Source organism: Sphaeramia orbicularis, chromosome 24, assembly GCF_902148855.1.
Source record: "Sphaeramia orbicularis chromosome 24, fSphaOr1.1, whole genome shotgun sequence".
NCBI lineage: Eukaryota > Metazoa > Chordata > Actinopteri > Kurtiformes > Apogonidae > Sphaeramia > Sphaeramia orbicularis.
In genome coordinates this window covers 40,964,485-40,990,395 of record NC_043979.1, presented here as the reverse complement: position 1 = coordinate 40,990,395, position 25,911 = coordinate 40,964,485, and the positions used below count along the sequence as shown (strand labels likewise).

At 34.9% G+C, this 25,911-nt stretch overlaps 1 protein-coding gene across 1 annotated transcript in view; it reads right to left on the bottom strand.

Annotated features, from left to right (window-relative positions):
* Nucleotides 1–815: 815 nt before the first annotated feature.
* Nucleotides 816–25,911, bottom strand: part of mettl24 (methyltransferase like 24) — a 169,795-nt gene continuing 144,699 nt past the window's right edge. The window contains exons 4-5 of the mRNA XM_030129322.1: nucleotides 15,071–15,293; nucleotides 816–1,323 (exon numbers count right to left, since the gene is read on the bottom strand). Coding sequence (XP_029985182.1) covers nucleotides 1,003–1,323; nucleotides 15,071–15,293 — 544 coding nt within the window. The 3' untranslated portion in view covers nucleotides 816–1,002. The remainder of the gene's footprint in view (nucleotides 1,324–15,070; nucleotides 15,294–25,911) is intronic.

The window sequence follows — 25,911 nt, the reverse complement described above, 5'->3', positions numbered from 1 at the left end:
AGTATTTGGTATTTTTATTTACAGCTCAAGTTGATGAAATAGAAAAACGTGTATTAGAATTAAAAACAAACTGTATGAAATTTTTTTTGACATTATTCCACAAGTGTGCGAAAAAGGCACACTTGGTGTTTAGTAAGGGCCTTGGTGGACGGCATACCGGAGGGTTAAATAAGGTTAGAATAGAAAAGTTGTTAATTTTTGCATGATCTTTAAAATTCTGGCCACCGACTAAAATGTGCACATTGTAAACAAAAGAAAATTACCAGACTAGCATCTGTCTGCCAAATGTGCCTAAAACGCACTGTTTCTTCCATTTGATATGTATGATTAGAGCTGAGCTGGATTTACAAAAATAAAATCAAATTAGAGCAGAAAAATAAATCAATATATAATATTTAATAGTTTGATTTATAGGTGTGCATTTTACGCACACTTGGTGACAGATGCTAGTATTTTTGAACATTTGACCTTAGCGGCAAAAATAATAATGCAAATTAACCAGTGTTGGAGTTAATCATTAACATATGCCAGGATGAAAAAATCAAATAATATGCAATCCAATTTTTATGTAGTATATTGAAAAAAAAAAAAAAAAGTTTGCGTTTTTTGCATCCAAAAAAATGGTTTGTTTACATTACAAACACAGCATTTGAAGGGTTAAAAAATGTGACAGTTATTGAGTATTTGGTATTTTTATTTACGGCACAAGTTGATGAAATAGAAAAAAGTGTAAAAGAATTAAAAACAAACTGTATGAAATTTTTTTTTATTTTTTTTTATTCCACAAGTGTGCGAAAAAGGCACACTTGGTGCTCAGTACGGGCCTTGCTGGGCGGGGTACCGGAGGGTTAATAAAGCATAAATAAAGGATTTATAGTCACTACAAAAAAAACAAACAAAAACAAACCAAACACTATGCAAGTAATGCCCTTAAAGTTTATCCAACTTTGCACATTTGTGTTGTTGCAGTTCAGTTTTCGCTTTTATCGGACAGTCTGACATTCATTCGGTTTTCCACTGCGTGTTGACCCAGCCTAACGTGTAGGCGCTGCTGGCGTTCAGGACGTTCTTATGCAGGAAAAGGTGCGGTTTTGTGGGGTCGCTGTGGACGTGAAAGAGGCGGAAGTTAGCCCGTTCCAGTTCCTTTAGCAGGCTGAACCAGTAGCGCACCACCGAGGGGTTGTCCCCGGGCACCTCAAACCCCGCCCAGTGTAGGTGGAGCTCCAGAAGCAGCTGACCCACCGAGTCCACAACACCTTCCAGGATTAAATTTTCCAAAATCTTCCACTCGGCGCTTTCCATGTCCGCCTTCAGTACATCCACCTAGCGTAGAAAAGAGAAAGAAAAAAACAGACACTTGTAGATGTTTTTTTTTTTTTTTTCTTCAGGTAATAAATGAGGTCTATTATCGCAGTGGAATGACACTAAACTACATGGAGTTATTGGACGCAAAACCTATTAAAAGATGAAAAGCAGTAAGTGAAGCCTGGCCTTTGTTCTTGCTCCAGTGATGTTGGTGATGGATTGAGGGAAAGAGCAGTTTGACAAGGCATGCTGGGTAAGAGCGCCGAGGAAATGCTTCAGAAGATGAATGTTAATAGCAGCCGCAGGTCACGTTCATGTACAGAGGCCCACGTACGCCCACACTTTAATGCACATCCTCTGGACCTTGGGTATCTCCTAGGACTTCTGGATTAATACAGAAGGCCGCGGTCTGACCCTGAAGGTGTTCGGAGTCTCATTAGTGACTGCGTTTTTATTCCGTCCAGGTTTAACGAAGTTTCCGTTAGCAGCTCGTACATCACAGCGGCATTTAATGTAATTGTACGACTTCGAGAGGAACGTTCAGATTAAGACTCAGAGGAATCGCATGTTGGATGAAGAACCTGAGACACAGCGGGGGGGGGGGGGGGGGGGGGGGGGGGTGTCTTTACTGAACGGAGAACTTTAGCTGGTAGCATTACAGTACCAACGGACTGTCTCATCTCATCCGATCTCATCTTATCCTATCTCATCTCGTCTCAACCTAATTCATCTCACCCTATACCATCCTATCTCATCTTATCTCATCTCATCTCATACCCTCCTTTCTCATGTCATCCTACACCATCCTATCTCATCTCATCCTATCTTATCTCATCCTATACCATCTCATCCTATACCATCTTATCTCATCTCATCTCATACCCTCCTTTCTCATGTCATCCTACACCATCCTATCTCATCTCATCCTATCTTATCTCATCCTATACCATCTCATCCTATACCATCCTATCTCATCTCATCTCATACCCTCCTTTCTCATGTCATCCTATCTCATCTTATCTCATCCTATACCATCTCATCCTATACCATCCTATCTCATCTCATCTCATCTCATACCCTCCTTTCTCATGTCATCCTACACCATCCTATCTCATCTCATCCTATCTCATCTTATCTCATCCTATACCATCTCATCCTATACCATCCTATCTCATCTCATCTCATACCCTCCTTTCTCATGTCATCCTACACCATCCTATCTCATCTTATCTCATCCTATACCAACCTATACCGTCTAATCCTATACCGTCCTATCTCATCTCATCCTATGCCATCCTATCTCATCTCATCTACACCATCCTGTCTCATCTCATCCTGTACCATCCTACCTCATCTCATCCTGTACCATTCTATCTCATCTCATCTCATACCATCCTATCTCATCTCATACCCTCCTATCTCATCTCATCCTATACCATCCTATCTCATCTCATTCTATACCATCCTCTCTCTCATCCTATACCATCCTACCTCATCTCATCCTATACCATCCTGTCTCATCTCATCCTATACCATTCTATCTCATCTCATTTCATACCATCTCATCTCATCTCATACCCTCCTATCTCATGTCATCCTACACCATCCTATCTCATCTCATCTCATCCTATACCATCCTGTCTCATCTCATCCTACACCATCCTATCTCATCTCATCCTATACCATCCTACCTCATCTCATCCTACACCATCCTATCTCATCTCATACCATCCTATCTCATCTCATCCTATACCATCCTACCTCATCTCATCCTACACCATCCTATCTCATCTCATCTCATACCATCCTATCTCATCTCATCCTATACCATCCTACCTCATCTCATCCCTACACCATCCTGTCTCATCTCTTCTCATCTCATACCATCCTATCTCATCTCATCCTATACCACCCTCTCTCATCCTATACCATCCTACCTCATCTCATCTTATACCATTCTATCTCATCTCATTTCATACCATCCTATGTCATCTCATACCCTCTTATCTCATGTCATCCTACACCATCCTATCTCATCTCATCCTGTACCATCCTATCTCATCTAATCCTATACCGTCTCATACCATACCAGTGGAGGTTTGTTTAAGTTATCAGCCCCCACCCAATATTTCATACTTTACAATAAGCAATGCATTGTCATTAACATGTTAAAAAAATGAATGTGAAATACTTTAAATGACTATGTACAGTTGCAGAAAAAAGTCATCAAAAACAATGGTTATACAATTCCATTCGCATATTTTTTTGCTTGAATTAAACTAAAAGAAAATAATAATTAAAAAAATCTTGAATTAAGCAAAAACATCTGCCAATGGAACATGTGAAAATTATCTTGGTAAGATTTCCTGAAATAAGATTTTCAAGATCTATTGTCTAAAAATCAGTTCTTATATCTCACTGAAAAGTTACTCTTTAGGTGATTATGTCTTATTTTAAGTGGGATATGATATTTGGTCTAGAAATGAGAAAAATACACTTGGTAAGAGTTAGATTTTTGCAGTATATGGGTTAAACATGTTCAGTGCATATATATTTCCTTCTTTCTTGAGTCTGTTCGCTCGTGCAAAAAACACAATTAATATAGATGAAGAATGAGATTTAATGGTGATTAATCAAAATTAATCCACAGCAACCCTGTGATTAATCTGATTAAACATTTTAATGGTTTGACAGCACTTATCTATCTATCTATCTATCTATCTATCTATCTATCTATCTATCTATCTATCTATCTATCTATCTATCTATCTATCTATCTATCTATCTATCTTTCTATCTTTCTATCTATCTATCTATCTATCTGCCTGCTGATATTCATATACACATGTATGGATGTATAGTTTTTTGTCATTAACTCAGTGCTCTGTACATCGGCAGTAGGAGGTGAAACAAACTTATATTTAGCTGAATTGCTTCGCTGTATTGTGCTGTACATCAGAGGAAAAACGAAATCAAACTCAAAACGTAACAACACGAGATCATGAACATGACCTCATGTGACTACACTGGTGAAGGACTGAGCCTTTATTACATGCAGTATTTTTTTTTTGTAAATGTCCTACAGTACACAAATATTAAACTCATGAACTGAATCCAAATCCAAACACTTTAACCCTTTCATGCATGATTTATGAGAACCTTAATCAAGATTTTTTTTTTTCCCTGAGTGTTTTCATTCCTCTTTAGGCATGAAAAAAAAAACAAAAAAAAAAACAATGCGATTTAATTTTTTTTTTCATCAACCTATTTTTCATGGAGTTACAAAAATATCCACTCAGCTGGACACCATGTGTTTAACCCTTTCATGCATAGTGGTCACTACAGTGGACAGTTCCTCTACAGCTTTAATTTTGTATATTCATGGGTTTTGTTGTTTTAGTTCCATATCAACCAACACAGTGGACACTTATGCATCATCTCATAAACTGCAATTCATACCATTATTGTAACCATTATTAAACTCAGAATTCTGAGGAGAAAAGTTAGAATTCTGAGTTTAAAGTCAGAACTCTGAGTTTAAAGTCAGAATTCTGAGGAAAAAAGTCAGAATTCTGAGTTTAATGTCAAAATTCTGAGTTTAACGTCAGAATTCTGAGGAAAAAAAGTCAGAATTCTGAGTTTAACGTCAGAATTCTGAGGAAAAAAGTTAGAATTCTGAGTTTAATGTCAGAACTCTGAGTTAAAATCAGAATTCTGAGGAAAAAAGTCAGAATTCTGAGTTTAATGTCAAAATTCTGAGTTTAAAGTCAGAATTCTGAGTTTAACGTCAGAATTCTGAGAAAAAAAAGTCAGAATTCGGAGTTTCATATCAAAATTCTGAGTTTAAAGTCAGAACTCTGAGTTAAAGTCAGAATTCTGAGGAAAAAAGTCAGAATTCTGAGTTTAATGTCAAAATTCTGAGTTTAAAGTCAGAATTCTGAGTTTAACGTCAGAATTCTGAGAAAAAAAAGTCAGAATTCGGCGTTTCATATCAAAATTCTGAGTTTAAAGTCAGAACTCTGAGTTAAAGTCAGAATTTTGAGGAAAAAAGTCAGAATTCTGAGTTTAATGTCAAAATTCTGAGTTTAACGTCAGAATTCAGAGGAAAAAAAGTCAGAATTCTGAGTTTAACGTCAGAATTCTGAGGAAAAAAGTTAGAATTCTGAGTTTAAAGTCAGAACTCTGAGTTAAAATCAGAATTCTGAGGGAAAAAGTCAGAATTCTGAGTTTAATGTCAAAATTCTGAGTTTAAAGTCAGAATTCTGAGTTTAACGTCAGAATTCTGTGGAAAAAAAAGTTTTAAGATTAAAGTCCAGTGGCCCTCATCCTGTTCCATAAGAAAGTAATATGAAAACAATGAAATAAAAACATTTTTAATGCTGCAAATCTGATGTTTTCTCCCATTTTAACATATTCTAATGCTCGTTATTACTCACTTCATGGAGATAACGTGCAAAAAAAACACGGTGTCCAGCTGAGTGGACATTTCTGTAACTCCACGAAAAACAGGTTTATTGAAAAAATTTCAAATTGTATTGCTTTTTTTTTATGCCTAAGGACGAATAAAAATACTCAAGAAAAAAATATTGACTAAGGTTCTCATAATTCATGCATGAAAGGGTTAAAGTGGCCGTGGGATTCATCTCCATCTGAGGTCTTTGGTGATGCTTCAGAATCCCTGATGCTCGTTAGTAGAAGTGAACAAGTTTCAAAAACTCTCTTGAAAAAAAAAAAGAAGGGAAAAACATCAGTCTGCGGACAACGAGTCTAAATGTTGTCCTCTGTCCTCCCTGTGGAATTCAGATCCCCCTCAGGCAGCGATGTTCCTTAATTGGACAGAAACCTCATAACGGAAAATAATCATCAAGAGCTGATGAATGGTCTCTGAGGACTGCGTGTCTTTCTGTCTGTATTTGATGTCTTTTAGGGTTGCTTCTTTCTCAGAGCTTTTTTTTTTTTTCCTTAAACCAAGCAGCTCTTTCAGATATAAAGTCATATTTTTTCCACTTAGAGAAGCTGCAAATCCGTGACCAGAGTCATGACGTGTGTGACGACCATATGCCGCATTAGGGGCTGTTGGTCGACATAACGACATTTTATGCAAAATGAAATTAGCGAAGGATTTGTGCACAGTTTATTTACCTATTTATGCAAATGTTTTCTCTCCTCCCACTGATTTATACAGCATGCGATCCATATACACAGTAATTATTTCTGTAAAGCAGCCCTAGGATTAGGCATCATACTGAGAAAAAAAAATTAATTTAGAGACACTTTGATTAAAAAAAAAAAAGTTGTCTGAGTTTATGTAAACAAACAAGTTTTCCGTTTTGAGAAAATTAAAGAGTGGGGTTTATACTTTGGCTTGTTAATCGGCCTGAAATGTGTTGATTCAATAGTGGGCAAATCCTCGCAATTACCAAAAACTTTTGATTAGTTGTTGTGTTGTTCCACAAAGTCGGTTTTGTTAAAATAAACCCCACTTATTTATTTTTAACCCTTTCATGCATGAATTATGCGACCCTTAGTAAAGATTTTTTTTTTCTTGAGTGTTTTTATTCCTCCTTACACATGAAAAAAAAAAAAAATGCGATCTTTTTTTTTTTCATAGAGTTACAAAAATGTCCATGCGTTTCATTTTTTGAAGTAAAGAAACGTGTGTTTAAATCCCAACATCAGAAAGTAAAGAAGAGGATTAAAGTCACTGGGGAAAAATAAATAAATAAATGGTCCAATATATATTTCTTATTATTATTATGAGAAAAAGTCAGAATTCTCAGTTTAAAGTCAGAATTCTGAGGGAAAAAAAGTTAGAATTCTGAGGAAAAAAGTCAGAATTCTCAGTTTAAAGTCAGAATTCTAAGGGAAAAAAAGTTAGAATTCTGAGTTTAACATCAGAATTCTGAGGAAAAAAGTCAGAATTCCGAGTTTAACGTCAGAATTCTGAGGAAAAAAGTCAGAATTCCGAGTTTAACGTCAGAATTCTGAGGAAAAAAGTCAGAATTCTGAGTTTAACGTCAGAATTCTGAGGAAAAAAAGTCAGAATTCTGAGTTTAAAGTCAGAATTCTGAGGGAAAAAAGTTAGAATTCTGAGTTTAACGTCAGAATTCTGAGGAAAAAAAAGTTAGAATTCTGAGTTTAACATCAGAATTCTGAGGAAAAAAAGTTAGAATTCTGAGGAAAAAAAGTCAGAATTCTGAGTTTAATGTCAAAATTCTGAGTTTAAATTCAGAATTCTGAGTTTAACGTTAGAATTCTGAGGAAAAAAGTCAGAATTCTGAGTTTAACGTCAGAATTCTGAGGAAAAAATCGTCAGAATTCTGAGTTTAATGTCAAAATTCTGAGTTTAACGTCAGAATTCTGAGTTTAACGTCAGAATTCTGAGATTAAAGTCCCGTGGCCCTAATCCTGTTGCGTAAGAAAGTAATATGAAAACAATGAAATAAAAACATTTTTAATGCTGCAAATCGGATTTTCTCTCCCATTTTAACATATTCTAATGCTCGTTATTACTCACTTCATGGCGCTAACGTGCAAAAAAAAAACCTTTGTGTCTAACAAATAACAAATGATTTACACTCAAACATGTTAGTGCAGATCAGTTTATGAAGAACAGCAAAGTTACAGTAATGGTCTGAATGTCGGTGTATTATGGGATGGTGCATAAGCGTCCACTGTGTTGGCTGATATGGAACTAAACCAACAAAACCCATGAATATACAAGAGAATAACTGTCCACTGCAGTGACCACTATGCATGAAAGGGTTAATCTTTTTTTTTTTTTTTTTCCTATATTCAACGCTGTCTAATTAGCGAACTTGTTGCCAAGAAGATGACGCCACTTTAAGATATCTAATTATATTTAACAAATCTTCAAGTTTTGATGTCTGTGCTGTTGTAAGCAATTCAATAAATGCTCTTGGAGTTGGTTTTATCTGTAAAAAAAAAAAAAAAAATCTGAAGGTTTGAGGGATAATTGCGAGGAGCCTCATTAAGATAGTTCTGTCAGCTTGAGTTTTAAATGTAGAGACTGGAAAACAAACAAAATCATCCATTACCGCCGTGGTTTGGGGGTTTTAATATGGATGCGTACAGACAGCTTGGCAGGAATAGTTAAAGAAAAACCATCAAAGAGCATCAAATGAATGGTTACTTGAACGTAGCAGATAGAAGTCTAGTTATCTTGGGTGTTAGATGAAAGTACAGTGTGTCGGCTTTGCCCTCTACCTCTTTTAATTTGCGCTTTCTCATTAAATTGTGCATATACCCCTGGGCAATGCTGATACTGTTGTACTGACCAATTACCGGCATGATCAATAGTCCAATATGCATTTCCTTTCAATAATTGAGATGGGACTGTCAGCGGCCGACCTTTGTCACAGTGGTAATCTTGTCGTCTGCCTCCGCCCGCCGCCGGAGTTCAGCGAATGAGTCATCTGTGAAAACTTTCAACCAACACACATAGTGCAAAAAAAAAAAAAAATCACAAATGCATATTTCGACCTTTCCGAGTGATTCTGTTTCTTTTCCTGTCGCAGACGCTGGGCAGAAGCTTTTGAGAAGAATCTGTGCTGAATTCTGCCTGCCGCTTCCTCCCAGGCACACCATGTACTCACATTAAAACCTCATTACAAGGAGGCGTGTGCGGCTCTGCATTTAAAACAGGTGCGTTCTGTCATCGATGAAACAATACAAGTCCTCCGTACATGCACGTACTTGTCAGACCGTGACATCGTTTTGTATCCTTTGTTCCGAACATGTGTCAGTCTGTATTGTTTGTGGAACCAACAGCTCAAACATCTACGCTTGTACTAAAAAAAGGTAAATAAAAAAAAAAAAAACAGAGTGTAATACATAAGCATTGTGCTCCAGAAAAAGATTTAAAGTGGCTCTACTTTCACATCTATAGTAAACTGAGGTGTAGCTTAGGGTGGTCCAAAAATTTTTTTTTAAGATTCTCTGGATTAGAACCCTGCATTTGGTTCCATATCTGGCTGAATTACTTCAGTCCAAATTTTATGCAAATTAATTAATATTTAGAGGTTGCACAAGACACGTGCAGATTGCTCTAAACTAGTCAAATGAATAAGGCAGATTAGAATAATTTGTAATTTTATTCTGAAAATCAAACTGCAACTTGCATAAAAATGTTACTTAGAAAGTCCAGCAACCACTGTTGCTTTACTGAAATTACAAAAAATGTTCCTGTGTTCTTTGACAACTTGAAAAAAAGGTAAATAAATTAAAAAAAAAAAAAAAAAAACTGTGTTTGTAATACATAAGCATTGCACTCCAGAAAAAGATTTAAGGTGGGTCTACTTTTATATCTATAGTAAATTGAGTTGTAGCTAATGGAATAAATCTAGTAGTCGACACATTTGGAAAACTATTAGTGACAGGACATAGTCACAAACTGAGTTCCTCAGCGGCTAAAATGCTTATTTCACCTCCAAAACAACAACTAACAACTTATATTAAACTGTAACAAGGGTACGACAAAAATACTGATACAAGAATATATCGATATACAGCTGCGGAAAAAATTATTACAAGTCCTCCGTACATGCACGTACTTGTCAGACCGTGACATCGTTTTGTATCCTTTGTTCCAAACGTGTCAGTCTGTATTGTTTGTGGAACCAACAGCTCAAACATCTACGCTTGTACTAAAAAAAGGTAAATAAATAAAAAAAAACGAGTGTAATGCATAAGCATTGTGCTCCAGAAAAAGATTTAAAGTGGCTCTACTTTCACATCTATAGTAAACTGAGGTGTAGCTTAGGGTGGTCCAAAATTTTTTTTTTAAGATTCTCTGGATTAGAACCCTGCATTTGGTTCCATATCTGGCCGAATTACTTCAGTCCAAATTTTATGCAAATTAATTAATATTTAGAGGTTGCACAAGACACGTGCAGATTGCTCTAAACTAGTCAAATGAATAAGGCAGATTAGAATAATTTGTAATTTTATTCTCAAAATCAAACTGCAACTCGCATAAAAATGTTACTTAGAAAGTCCAGCAACCACTGTTGCTTTATTGAAATTACAAAAAAAATGTTCCTGTGTTCTTTGACAACTTGAAAAAAAAGGTAAATTTAAAAAAAAAAAAAAAAACTGTGTGTAATACATAAGCATTGCGCTCCAGAAAAAGATTTAAGGTGGGTCTACTTTTATATCTATAGTAAATTGAGTTGTAGCTAATGGAATAAATCTAGTAGTCGACACATTTGGAAAACTATTAGTGACAGGACATAGTCACAAACTGAGTTCCTCAGCGGCTAAAATGCTTATTTCACCTCCAAAACAACAACTAACAACTTATATTAAACTGTAACAAGGGTAAGACAAAAATACTGATACAAGAATATATCGATATACAGCTGCGGAAAAAATTATTACAAGTCCTCCGTACATGCACGTACATGTCAGACCGTGACATCGTTTTGTATCCTTTGTTCCAAACATGTGTCAGTCTGTATTGTTTGTGGAACCAACAGCTCAAACATCTACGCTTGTACTAAAAAAAGGTAAATAAAAAAAAAAAACAGAGTGTAATGCATAAGCATTGTGCTCCAGAAAAAGATTTAAAGTGGCTCTACTTTCACATCTGTAGCTGGGTTTCCATTAGGGATGTGCCAAATAATCGATTCATATAAAAAATCGTGATTGTCATTTATTCCTTAATTTTTTTACGTTCTACTTTTTGGGATCCTGCACACCTCTAATTTTGGATGTGCACGTCGTTTACCTTTTTTCATGTCATTTATTATGATTCAGAATCAATTTAAAATGTCCCAAAATTGATAAAAAAAAAAAAAGAAACAAATCTGCCGGCAGGACGTCCTGACGTCATCACGCAGCCGGTTCTGGAACATACACATATGCGGTAAGCACCAAAACATGTACGTGGGGGTGTGGTCCATAAACAACGTCAGTACAATTAAACAGAAATCGAAACTTAACATCCTCTCTTATACAGTGGACCTTACACAAAAATTCCATAACTTCTACAGGGTGTATCAACAAAAAAAACTACATTTTTAAAAATTACCCCCAGTTCCACAATTTTATCAAAATCTGTTCCCCCCCCCCCGATCCCCGCCAAAATTTAATCATTTGTTCCTTGTATCAACATTTCCTGAAAATTTCATCAAAAGCCTTCCATAACTTTGTGAGTTATCTTGCTAACAGACAAACAAACACACTGACAAACCCCGATGAAAACATAACCTCTTTGGTAACCAGAAGCACTCGGAGAGCGCAGACCTCCGCCAAGCCAGATCAGTTCCCCAGATTTGGATGAAAATTTCAGGAAATGTTGATACTGGCACAAGGAACAAATGATTACATTTTGGTGGTGTTTGGGGGGGGGGGCACTGATCTGCCTTGGTGGAGGTCTTCGTTGTCCTTTCTGAAAAGCACTTGTAGAGCGCAGACCTCCGCCAAGGCAGATCAGTGCCCCCCCCCAATCACCACCAAAATGTAATCATTTGTTCCTTGTGCCAGTATCAACATTTCCTGAAATTTTCATCCAAATCCATCCATAACTTTTTGACTTATCTTGTACACAAACAGACAGACAAACCAGTACCGGCAAAAACCTAACCTCCTTGGTGATGTCAATATACAGGGTGGGGAAGCAAAATTTACAATATTTTGAGGCAGGGATTGAAAGACAGTGTATGACCAGTTAGTTTATTGAAAGTCATGAGAATTTATTTGCCACAAGAAAATTTACATCATAGAAAATGTTTTTATTCTATGTGTCCTCCTTCTTTCTCAATAACTGCCTTCACACGCTTCCTGACACTTGCGCAAGTGTTCCTCAAATATTGGGGTGACAACTTCTCCCATTCTTCTTTAATAGTATCTTCCAGACTTTCTGGTAATAGTTTTGCTCATAGTCATTCTCTTCTTTCCATTATAAACAGTCTTTATGGACACTCCAACTATTTTTGAAATCTCCTTTGGTGTGACGAGTGCATTCAGCAAATCACACACTCTTTGACGTTTGCTTTCCTGATTACTCATATGGGCAAAAGTTTCTGAAATGGTATGGATAATAGTGTTAGGTATGATTATGACATCAATATATGTTTGGTTTCAAACCAATTGATGTAGTGCCTGCTGAGAAAAAAACAACTAAATGTTCATTGTAAATTTTGCTTCCCCACCCTGTATATCCATTTGTTAGAACATGCAGGTGCTCTTAACCCTTTATTGGACACTCATTGATATACTCTGGAATTCAAAATTTCAACTTTAGTGTGTCAGTGTGATGTTCTTCCTGATGTTGGATTCAAACAAATGCTTTGTCCCTCTTTTGGGGTCTTTTTTTTATAACTATCTTAAGTGCATGTGCCAAAAAATACATTCGTAACCCATAAAGACCCAGTGCTGCTTTTGTGTCAGTTTCCAAATGAAATTATTTCTATAACTAACCTTTCTTTAAGTGATTTGTCACTGTTTATTATAATATTTACCTCTGCCAAGGAGGCTATGTTTTTGTTGGTGTTGGTTTGTCTGTTTGTCTGGTAGCAAGATTACTCAAAAAGTTATGGACAGATTTGGATGAAAATTTCAGGGAATGTCGATACTGGCACAAGGAACAAATGATTAATATATTGGTGGTGATGGGTGGGGTGGGGGGGCACTGTTCTGCCTTGGCGGAGGTCTGTGTTCTATGAGTGCTTTTCTAGAAAAGACAGCGCAGACCTCCGCCAAGGCAGATCAGTGCCCCCCCACCCTCCCCACCCCCGATCACCACCAAAATGTAATCATTTGTTCCTTGTGCCAGTATCAACATTTCCTGAAATTTTCATCCAAATCTGGGGCACTGATCTGCCTTGGCGGAGGTCTGCGCTTTCCGAGTGCTTCTAGTATCCTCTGTATTTTAAATTTTTTCAGTATAAATCAGATGTTTTCCTGTATTTAATTCACTGATCCTGAAAATGTTCATAAAAGCTCAGATTAAAGTTGAGGATTATTCTATCAAAAACAGAGAAAACTGCAGAAAAAGTGACTTTTTCAGTAAAATCTGTCATTAACTGAACATAAACCCAGTGTGTCCATCCACTGTCATTGATCCAACTCCATGGGTTTGACTGGTGAATCAACATTGTAGAAGATGACAGCATTTCCACGGTAACTACGAAGCCTCTGAACGTCCAAATGGGTCATATCTGATGACCATGAAAAGATGAATAACTGTATTTTACACCAATTATTTACATGGATTGCTAGGATTAGTGGATCGACGGGTGTTAAACAGTTTAGATCGGTAGATGCTTTCGGTCGTCAGTAGGTGTTTGGGTCTTTATGGGTTAACGCCTGCAGAATAGAAGGCTTTTGTGAGTAGCAGGAATTTCTTAAGTTCTTTTCATTTTTTTTTTTTTGTTAATTTAGTAAACAGTGCGTGCTTGCTCTTCAATTAATAATTTCCTGTAACAACCAAAGCTCTAAACCCTCTCCTGAGCAGAAGATAAGATGAGAAAAGAGCCTTGGAACCCTTCAGCTGTGATTTGATTACCTGTGTGAGAGAAGCTTTATTTGACCTTCACTTATCATTCAGCCTGTTTCCTAAACAGACGTGTTCTCCGGATGCACAACTGTGTTTATTAGTATTCATGCGATCAGTGGGCCGGTGTGTTCATGATTGATCATATATGCAGATCCCTATCTGATGAGGCACGGCACAGTCCTTGGGGGCTTTAAGAGGTAACATCCAGCATCACGGTGTTTAAAAGAGAAATAACAAATTATACATGAGAATTTATACCTGGAGCCAGAAACATGCGATGGACGAATGAATTATGCGATGATGAGATGCATTAAGTTCAGATGAACAGGGAGAGGCATGCAGCGAAGGTTTCTGCTGATGCAGGAAGTCGAGTATTGGCAGAATCAGTGCTTTGCCGTCTCACTGTTGGCTCTGTAAGGCTACGTTCAGACTGCAGGCAAATGTGGGCCAAAGCCGATTTTTTTTTTGCCCATATGTGACCTGTATCCGATCTGTTAAAGACAGTTTGATGGATGGATGGATGACGGACGAACGGATGATGGATGGATGGATGGATGGACGACGGACGAACGGATGATGGATGGATGGACGGACGGACGGACGGACGGATGGACGACGGACGAACGGATGATGGATGGATGGATGGATGGATGGATGAATGGATGGACGGACAGACGGATGGATGGACGGATGGATGGACGGACAGATGGATGGATGGATGGATAGACGGACAGACAGATGGTGGATGGACGGACAGACAGATGATGGATGGATGGACTGACGGATGGACTGACAGATGGTGGATGGATGGATGGATAGATGGATGGACTGACGGATGGTGGATGGACAGACAGACAGATGATGGATGGATGGATGGATGGATGGATGGATGGATGGACTGACAGATGGTGGATGGATGGATGGATGGATGGACTGACGGATGGTGGATGGATGGATGGATGGACGACAGACAGATGATGGATGGATGGACAGACAGACAGACAGTTGGATGGACAGATGGACAGACTTCCGTAAACACAGTGCATGTGCCTGTGTGGTCATGTATTCCATCAGGACCTCTTTTGTGCATGTGGGTCACTTCAGGTTCACATTCAGTTCAGACTGAAAACTGATAGAAGTCACATTTAAAGTGTAATATGAACGAGCACACAGAATAATCAGATTCCACCCAAAAACCTGACTTGTGCGTTCAGCCCTGCGCTGTGACCGTAGCCTAACTCTCACCTGTCTGTGTCCAAAGTTGTTCAGGATGGTTGCCAGTTTCTTGGTGTTGCTCTGCTGACGCTGGGCCATGGCGGGGTTGGGGTCTCTCCAGTCCACAGAGAGCCGATGAAGCCACATCTGAGCCTTCTGCAGGTGAGACTGTTTCAGACTGGGATCGAAGCAGTGCACGTCACACCCAGATCTGGCGAGGGAGTACTCCAGGGACCAGTCATCGGCCCCCAACCTAGAACAGACAAAAATATGAGCATGTTCCAGTCAGTGTGAGTGTAACAGAGCAGTAGAGCTTTAGAACTGTAACACAGTCTGACTGCGTTTAGTCTGATCATTGAAACTAGAAAAGCACACAGATCTGCACCAAAGCCACTGGTTAAACCTTTTTCTTTTTCCACATTATGATTAACTCTTAACCCTCCGGTATCCCGTCCACCAAGGCCCTTACTAAACACCAAGTGTGCCTTTTTCGCACACTTGTGGAATAATGTCAAAAAATTTTTTTATACAGTTTGTTTTTAATTCTTTTACACTTTTTTCTATTTCATCAACTTGAGCTGTAAATAAAAATACCAAATACTCAATAACTGTCACATTTTTTAACCCTTTAAATATCGTGTTTGTAATGTAAACAAACCATTTTTTTGGATGCAAAAAACACACAATTTTTTTTTTTTTCAATATACTACATAAAAAGTGGATCACATATTTGATTTTTTCATCCAGGCATATGTCAATGATTAACTCCAACATCAGGTAATCTGCATTATTATTTTTGGCGCTAGGTCAAATGTTCAAAAATACTAGCATCTGTCACCAAGTGTGCGTAAAATGCACACCTATAAATCAAACTAGTAAATATTATATATGAATTTATTTTTCTGCTCTAATTTGATTTTATTTTTGTAAATCCAGGTCAGCCCTAATCATACATATCAAATGGAAGAAACAGTGCGTTTTAGGCACACTTGGGAGACAGATGCGAGTCTGGTAATTTTCTTTTGTTTACAATGTGCACATTTTAGTTGGTGGACAGAATTTTAAAGATCATGCACAAATGAACAACTTTTCAATTCTAACCTTATTTAACCCTCCGGTATCCCGTCCACCAAGGCCCTTACTAAACACCAAGTGTGCCTTTTTCGCACACTTGTGGAACAATGTCAAAAAATTTTCATTCAGTTTGTTTTTAATTCTAATAAACTTTTTTCTATTTCATCAACTTGAGCTGTAAATAAAAATACCAAATACTCAATAACTGTCACATTTTTTAACCCTTTAAATGCTGTGTTTGTAATGTAAACAAACCATTTTTTTGGATGCAAAAAACACACAATTTTTTTTTTTTTCAATATACTACATAAAAAGTGGATCACATATTTGATTTTTTCATCCTGGCATATGTCAATGATTAACTCCAACATCAGGTAATCTGCATTATTATTTTTGGCGCTAGGTCAAATGTTCAAAAATACTAGCATCTGTCACCAAGTGTGCGTAAAATGCACACCTATAAATCAAACTAGTAAATATTATATATGAATTTATTTTTCTGCTCTAATTTGATTTTATTTTTGTAAATCCAGGTCAGCCCTAATCATACATATCAAATGGAAGAAATAGTGCGTTTTAGGCACACTTGGGAGACAGATGCTAGTCTGGTAATTTTCTTTTGTTTACAATGTGCACATTTTAGTTGGTGGCCAGAATTTTAAAGATCATGCACAAATGAACAACTTTTCAATTCTAACCTTATTTAACCCTCCGGTATCCCGTCCACCAAGGCCCTTACTAAACACCAAGTGTGCCTTTTTCGCACACTTGTGGAACAATGTCAAAAAATTTTCATTCAGTTTGTTTTTAATTCTAATAAACTTTTTTCTATTTCATCAACTTGAGCTGTAAATAAAATACCAAATACTCAATAACTGTCACATTTTTTAACCCTTTAAATGCTGTGTTTGTAATGTAAACAAACCATTTTTTTGGATGCAAAAAACACACTTTTTTTTTTTTTTTTTTCAATATACTACATAAAAAGTGGATCACATATTTGATTTTTTCATCCAGGCATATGTCAATGATTAACTCCAACATCAGGTAATCTGCATTATTATTTTTGGCGCTAGGTCAAATGTTCAAAAATACTAGCATCTGTCACCAAGTGTGCGTAAAATGCACACCTATAAATCAAACTAGTAAATATTATATATGAATTTATTTTTCTGCTCTAATTTGATTTTATTTTTGTAAATCCAGGTCAGCCCTAATCATACATATCAAATGGAAGAAACAGTGCGTTTTAGGCACACTTGGGAGACAGATGCTAGTCTGGTAATTTTCTTTTGTTTACAATGTGCACATTTTAGTCGGTGGCCAGAATTTTAAAGATCATGCAAAAATGAACAACTTTTCAATTCTAACCTTATTTAACCCTCCGGTATCCCGTCCAGCAAGGCCCTTACTAAACACCAAGTGTGCCTTTTTCGCACTCTTCTGGAACAATGTCAAAAAATTTTTCATAGTTTGTTTTTAATTTTAATACACTTTTTTTTAATTTCATCAACTTGAGCCGTAAATAAAAATACCAAATACTCAATAATTGTCCCATTTTTTAACCCTTTAAATGCTGTGTTTGTAATGTAAACAAACCATTTTTTTAATGCAAAAAACACAAAAAAATATTTTTTTTCAATATACTACATAAAAAGTGGATCACATATTATTTGATTTTTTCATCCTGGCATATGTCAATGATTAACTCCAACATCAGGTAATCTGCATTATTATTTTTGGCGCTAGGTCAAATGTTCAAAAATACTAGCATCTGTCACCAAGTGTGCGTAAAATGCACACTTATAAATCAAACTATTAAATATATTGATTTATTTTTCTGCTCTACTTTGATTTTATTTTTGTAAATCGAGGTCAGCCCTAAGTCAATTTCCCTTTCTTGAAAATCACTTTCCACATTGCAGAAACAGAAAACGAGACTTTTTCAGCAAAATCTATGACTAACTGAACGTAAACCCAGTGTGTCCATCCACTGTCATTGATCCAACTCCATGGGTTTTACTGGTGAATCAATGTTGTCGAAGTTGACGGGGTTTCCATGGTAACTACAGAGCCTCTAAAGGTCCAAATGGGTCATATCTGATGACCATGAAAAGATGACAAACTATATTTTACACCAATTATTTACATGTATTGATAGGATTAGTGGATCAAAGGGTATTAAACAGTTCAGATCAGTAGATGATGTTGGTCACCAGTTGCTGTTTGGGTCTTTATGGGTTAACTGGAGCTGTTGTCCCGTGCCTTACCCTTACACTACACTGTAAAAAAAAAAAAAAAAAAATCTGTAATTTAACAGAATTTTCACTGTTTATTTTACAGATTTGTCATGTATTTTTAAGATACAGGAAAATATCAATGAAATGACAAAAATAGACTGTGATTTTACACGTCAAATGTAAAAAAAAAAAACATGAAAAAACTGTAACTGTGAATAACCCAAAAATTTCCATTTTTTAAAAGAAATTTTTTCTTTTTTCACAGAAAAATACAATTAAAATACATTTGCAAATGTATCACAATTTCACAAATATTTATTTTCTATTCATGAGATTAAACTGTTAATTTAAAGTTTAATACTGTAAAAAAAAATAATAAAACAAGATAAAATTACTGACAGTTAACTGTAAAAGAATTATTTGTTCTGTAAATTTAACAAGACTTGTTTGTTAATTGACAAATATCTTGAGGTTTCACCACAAAAATGTTGAATAAATGTATTTTTGTGAATGTGTAACATGTATAAGCACTGATAAACTGTCCAAATACAGTTTTTATCAGGGGATTGTACAACTTAGTCTCATTGAAAATTATTTATATATATATATTTATAGGTAATTTGATTGTTTTAATACATGTAAATATTCTTTATTAAACATCAGAAAGTAAAAAAAAAAAAAAAAAAAGAAAAAGCTTGTGTAAAGTTAGGGCAAAAAAACATATTTTAATTATGGAAAATTACTGTAGTTTTATGAGATGGTTATTTTCCGTTATTTTCCAGTATTTTTTTGGCGCCCCTGCTGCCGGAATATTACCGTTTTTTGTTTTTTTTTTACAGTGTAAGTGTGAAATTCAGTTCAGTAGTTTTTGTATAAATCCTCTAACAGACAGATGGACCAGTGGGAGTGATCGCAGAACTTCCTTGGCAGAAGTCATTAGATTTGCTGCATTTCAGCCTATGCCTGTAAGTCAGATTTCAGAGCAAATCTAATAGATGGATCATCGACTGAAAATAAAACCATCCGCTCTCCCATCATGCTTTCAACCGCTAGCATCTGACACAACCACATAAAAGAAGAAGACAGCAACTTCTTTAATTTATATTCAAAGTAATCAGACCAACATGTACTGAAATACTGCATGTTTAACCCTCATAGAAATACTCTGAAATTCAAAAGTTCAACCTCAGTGTGTTATTGGAGGACATAATAAGACTTTAACCCTTTGATGCGTGAATTATCAAAACCTTCGTCAAGATTTTGTTTCCTCAGTGTTTTTATTCCTCTTTAGGCATAAAGAAAATAATGTGATTGACATTTTTTTAACGAACCTGTTTTTTTATGGCGTTATAAAAATGTCCACTCAACTGGACATCGTGTGTTTGATTTTTGAAGCAAAGAAACATGTATTTAAAACCTAATATCAGAAAGTAAAATGAAAACTATGAAATAAAACCGTTTTTCATGCTGCTAATCTGATGTTTTCTTACATTTTAACATACTCTAATACTAGTTATTACTCATTTCATAGAGATAATATGCAAAAAAAATTAAGAAAACTGTTAATTACGTCGAATAACAGCTAGCAGTTGATTTGTACTCAAAAGTGTTAGTGTAGATCAGGTTTATCAAGAACAGCAAAGTTACAGTGACTTTTTGCAGTGTACGAGATGATGCGTTTATGCATCATCTCGTACACTGCAAAAAGTTAAATAGAGTAGATGATTATAATGACAAATAGGCGCTACTACTTTCTCCTACACAGGTCAATGACGTTTCCAGCTCAAGAATGTTAACCCTTTCATGCATGAATTATGAGAGCCTTAGTCAAGATTTTTTTTTTTCTGGAGTGTTTTTATACCTCCTTACGCATAAAAAAAAAAATTGTGATTGAGTTGTTTTTTTTTTTTTTTCATGGAGTTACAAAAATATCCGTGCATTTAATTTTTTAAGTAAAGAAATATGTATTTAAAACCTAATATCAGAAAGTAAAATGAAAACTATGAAATAAAACCATTTTTCATGCAGCTAATCTTATGTTTTCTTATATTTTAACATACTGTAACACTAGTTATTACTCACTTCATAGAGATAATATGCAAAAAAAAAAAAACAAAACTGTTAATTACAGTCGAATAACAGCTAGCAGGTGATTTATACTCAAAAGTGTTAGTGCAGATCAGGTTTATCAAGAACAGCAAAGTTACAGTGACTTTTTGCAGTGTACGAGATGATGCGTTTATGCATCATCCCGTACACTGCAAAAAGTTAAATAGAGTAGATGATTATAATGACAAATAGGCGCTACTACTTTCTCCTACACAGGTCAATGACGTTTCCAGCTCAAGAAGATTAACCCTTTCATGCATGAATTATGAGAGCCTTAGTCAAGATTTTTTTTTTCTGGAGTGTTTTTATACCTCCTTAGGCATAAGAAAAAAAAAATTGAGTTTTTTTGTTGTTTTTTTTTCATGGAGTTACAAAAAATATCCATGCATTTAATTTTTTAAGTAAAGAAATATGTATTTAAAACCTAATATCAGAAAGTAAAATGAAAAGTATGAAATAAAACCATTTTTCATGCAGCTAATCTGATGTTTTCTTATATTTTAACATACTCTAACACTAGTTATTACTCACTTCATAGAGATAATATGCAAAAAAAAACAAAACAACAACTGTTAATTACAGTCGAATAACAGCTAGCAGGTGATTTATACTCAAAAGTGTTAGTGTAGATCAGGTTTATCAAGAACAGCAAAGTTACAGTGACTTTTTGCAGTGTACGAGATGATGCGTTTATGCATCATCTCGTACACTGCAAAAAGTTAAATAGAGTAGATGATTATAATGACAAATAGGCGCTACTACTTTCTCCTACACAGGTCAACGACGTTTCCAGCTCAAGAATGTTAACCCTTTCATGCATGAATTATGAGAGCCTTAGTCAAGATTTTTTTTTTTTTCTGGAGTGTTTTTATACCTCCTTAGGCATAAAAAAAAATTGTGATTGAGTTGGTTTTTTTTTTTTCATGGAGTTACAAAAATATCCATGCATTTAATTTTTTAAGTAAAGAAATATGTATTTAAAACCTAATATCAGAAAGTAAAATGAAAAGTATGAAATAAAACCATTTTTCATGCAGCTAATCTGATGTTTTCTTATATTTTAACATACTCTAACACTAGTTATTACTCACTTCATAGAGATAATATGCAAAAAAAAAAAACAAAAACTGTTAATTACAGTCGAATAACAGCTAGCGGTTGATTTATACTCAAAAGTGTTAGTGCAGATCAGGTTTATCAAGAACAGCAAAGTTACAGTGACTTTTTGCAGTGTACGAGATGATGCGTTTATGCATCATCTCGTACACTGCAAAAAGTTAAATAGAGTAGATGATTATAATGACAAATAGGCGCTACTACTTTCTCCTACACAGGTCAATGACGTTTCCAGCTCAAGAAGATTAACCCTTTCATGCATGAATTATGAGAGCCTTAGTCAAGATTTTTTTTTTTCTGGAGTGTTTTTATACCTCCTTACGCATAAAAAAAAAATTGTGATTGAGTTGTTTTTTTTTTTTTTTCATGGAGTTACAAAAATATCCGTGCATTTAATTTTTTAAGTAAAGAAATATGTATTTAAAACCTAATATCAGAAAGTAAAATGAAAACTATGAAATAAAACCATTTTTCATGCAGCTAATCTTATGTTTTCTTATATTTTAACATACTGTAACACTAGTTATTACTCACTTCATAGAGATAATATGCAAAAAAAAAAAAAACAAAACTGTTAATTACAGTCGAATAACAGCTAGCAGGTGATTTATACTCAAAAGTGTTAGTGCAGATCAGGTTTATCAAGAACAGCAAAGTTACAGTGACTTTTTGCAGTGTACGAGATGATGCGTTTATGCATCATCCCGTACACTGCAAAAAGTTAAATAGAGTAGATGATTATAATGACAAATAGGCGCTACTACTTTCTCCTACACAGGTCAATGACGTTTCCAGCTCAAGAAGATTAACCCTTTCATGCATGAATTATGAGAGCCTTAGTCAAGATTTTTTTTTTCTGGAGTGTTTTTATACCTCCTTAGGCATAAGAAAAAAAAAATTGAGTTTTTTTGTTGTTTTTTTTTCATGGAGTTACAAAAAATATCCATGCATTTAATTTTTTAAGTAAAGAAATATGTATTTAAAACCTAATATCAGAAAGTAAAATGAAAAGTATGAAATAAAACCATTTTTCATGCAGCTAATCTGATGTTTTCTTATATTTTAACGTACTCTAACACTAGTTATTACTCACTTCATAGAGATAATATGCAAAAAAAAACAAAACAACAACTGTTAATTACAGTCGAATAACAGCTAGCAGGTGATTTATACTCAAAAGTGTTAGTGTAGATCAGGTTTATCAAGAACAGCAAAGTTACAGTGACTTTTTGCAGTGTACGAGATGATGCGTTTATGCATCATCTCGTACACTGCAAAAAGTTAAATAGAGTAGATGATTATAATGACAAATAGGCGCTACTACTTTCTCCTACACAGGTCAACGACGTTTCCAGCTCAAGAATGTTAACCCTTTCATGCATGAATTATGAGAGCCTTAGTCAAGATTTTTTTTTTTTCTGGAGTGTTTTTATACCTCCTTAGGCATAAAAAAAAATTGTGATTGAGTTGGTTTTTTTTTTTTTTCATGGAGTTACAAAAATATCCATGCATTTAATTTTTTAAGTAAAGAAATATGTATTTAAAACCTAATATCAGAAAGTAAAATGAAAACTATGAAATAAAACCATTTTTCATGCAGCTAATCTGATGTTTTCTTATATTTTAACATACTCTAACACTAGTTATTACTCACTTCATAGAGATAATATGCAAAAAAAAAACAAAAAAAACTGTTAATTACAGTCGAATAACAGCTAGCGGTTGATTTATACTCAAAAGTGTTAGTGCAGATCAGGTTTATCAAGAACAGCAAAGTTACAGTGACTTTTTGCAGTGTACGAGATGATGCGTTTATGCATCATCTCGTACACTGCAAAAAGTTAAATAGAGTAGATGATTATAATGACAAATAGGCGCTACTACTTTCTCCTACACAGGTCAATGACGTTTCCAGCTCAAGAAGATTAACCCTTTCATGCATGAATTATGAGAGCCTTAGTCAAGATTTTTTTTTTTCTGGAGTGTTTTTATACCTCCTTAGGCATAAGAAAAAAAAATTGAGTTTTTTTGTTGTTTTTTTTCATGGAGTTACAAAAAATATCCATGCATTTAATTTTTTAAGTAAAGAAATATGTATTTAAAACCTAATATCAGAAAGTAAAATGAAAACTATGAAATAAAACCATTTTTCATGCAGCTAATCTGATGTTTTCTTATATTTTAACATACTCTAACACTAGTTATTACTCACTTCATAGAGATAATATGCAAAAAAAAACAAAAAAAAAAAACAACTGTTAATTACAGTTGAATAACAGCTAGCGGTTGATTTATACTCAAAAGTGTTAGTGCAGATCAGGTTTATCAAGAACAGCAAAGTTACAGTGACTTTTTGCAGTGTACGAGATGATGCGTTTATGCATCATCTCGTACACTGCAAAAAGTTAAATAGAGTAGATGATTATAATGACAAATAGGCGCTACTACTTTCTCCTACACAGGTCAATGACGTTTCCAGCTCAAGAAGATTAACCCTTTCATGCATGAATTATGAGAGCCTTAGTCAAGATTTTTTTTTTCTGGAGTGTTTTTATACCTCCTTAGGCATAATTTTTTAAGTAAAGAAATATGTATTTAAAACCTAATATCAGAAAGTAAAATGAAAACAATGAAATAAAAACATTTTTAAGGCTGCTAATTTGATGTTTTCTCACATTTTTACCATACTCCAATGCTGGTTATTACCTCATATAATCTGCAAAAAAAAAAAACTCTTTTTTTGTCCAACAAATAACAACTGATTTACACTGAAACATGTTACTGCAGATCAGGTTTATTAAGAACTGGAAAGTTATAGTAATGGTATGAATTGCAGTGTATTATGGGATGTTGCATATATGTCCACTGTGTTGGCTGATATGGAACTAAAACAACAAAATTCATGAATATACAAGAGAACAGCTGGAGAAGAACTGTCCAGTGGAGTGACCAGTATGCATGAAAGGGTTAATACTTTAGCGCAGGGGTCTCAAACATGCGGCCCGGGGGCAAAATGCGGCCCGCCAAAGGTTCCAATCCGGCCCGTGAGATGTTTTTGCAAAGTGCAAAAATTCCACAGTCTTGAATTGAATTAAGCAAAAAAAAAAAAAAAAAAAGCCTGAATTAAGGAAAAAATCTTGAATTGAGAAAAAAAAAAAAAAATCTTCAATTAAGTAAAAAAAAATCTCGAATTAAGCCCAAAAAAAAAAATTAAAATTTAGCAAAAAATCTTGAATTAAGCAAAAAATCTTGAATGAGCAACTTCAGATTTTTTTTCTTTTAGTGCAAAAAAAAAAAAACCCATTAAATTATTAACTATCCTGTAACAATTAAATGTGAATAACTTGAAATGTCTAAAGAAAATTAAGCATGATTTTAACAATTTTCTGCCTGTTCCTCAGTGTTTAGTGTCTTTGTAGATCTGATCCATAATGCACATATAGAAATGATAAGTTGAGGCAGAATATTGTTAAAATTGCACTGATTTTTCTTAAGAAATTAAATTTTTTTCAGGTTATTCACATCTTTTTTGTTTGGATAGTTTATAAAAGTAAGTATTTTCATAATTTAATGGGTTTTTTTGGCACTAAAACAAAGACAAAAATTTGGAGTTGTCATTATTTTTAGGTTATTTTGTTATTATTTTACTGGTCTGGCCCACTGGAGATCAAATTGGCCTGAATGTGGCCCCTGAAAGAAAATGAATTTGAGACCCCTGCTTTAGAGAAATGTTTCCACTTTTTTTTAATTATTATTATGTAGAAAATCAAGTTCAATGAAGATACCATATTTGGTTCCTTACCCGTAAGTGGCAAAAAAAAAAAAAAAAATCCAAGAATCAAACATAAAAAATACAATAAAAACATATATAAGTTGAAAGGAACCTGTATTTTCTAACATTAGACCCACATCAGTGCTGATCCAGACCCCTGTCCACATCCACATTCTCCCTTAGAACATCATTCCTTACATTAGTACCATTACTTCATGAAGTGAAAGTGAAACTTAGCCTTCAACGTCCGACTCCCTGCTTCTATTCCTCTATTATACAACGAACCTTACATGTAATTTTCACAACTTGTAACCCACAGGTGTCAAACATGCAGCCCGGGGGCCAAATCCGGCCCACCAAAAGGTCCAAAACGGCCCACGGGATGAATTTTTTTAAATGCAAAAATTACACTGAAGATATTAACAATCAATGGTGTCAAAATCATTTAAATTCAGGTTCCACATACAAACACATACAGTCCAATTAGATTTCAAGTGGGTCAGAACCAGTAAAATATTATCAGAATAACCTATAACTAATGACAAGCCCAAATTCTCTTT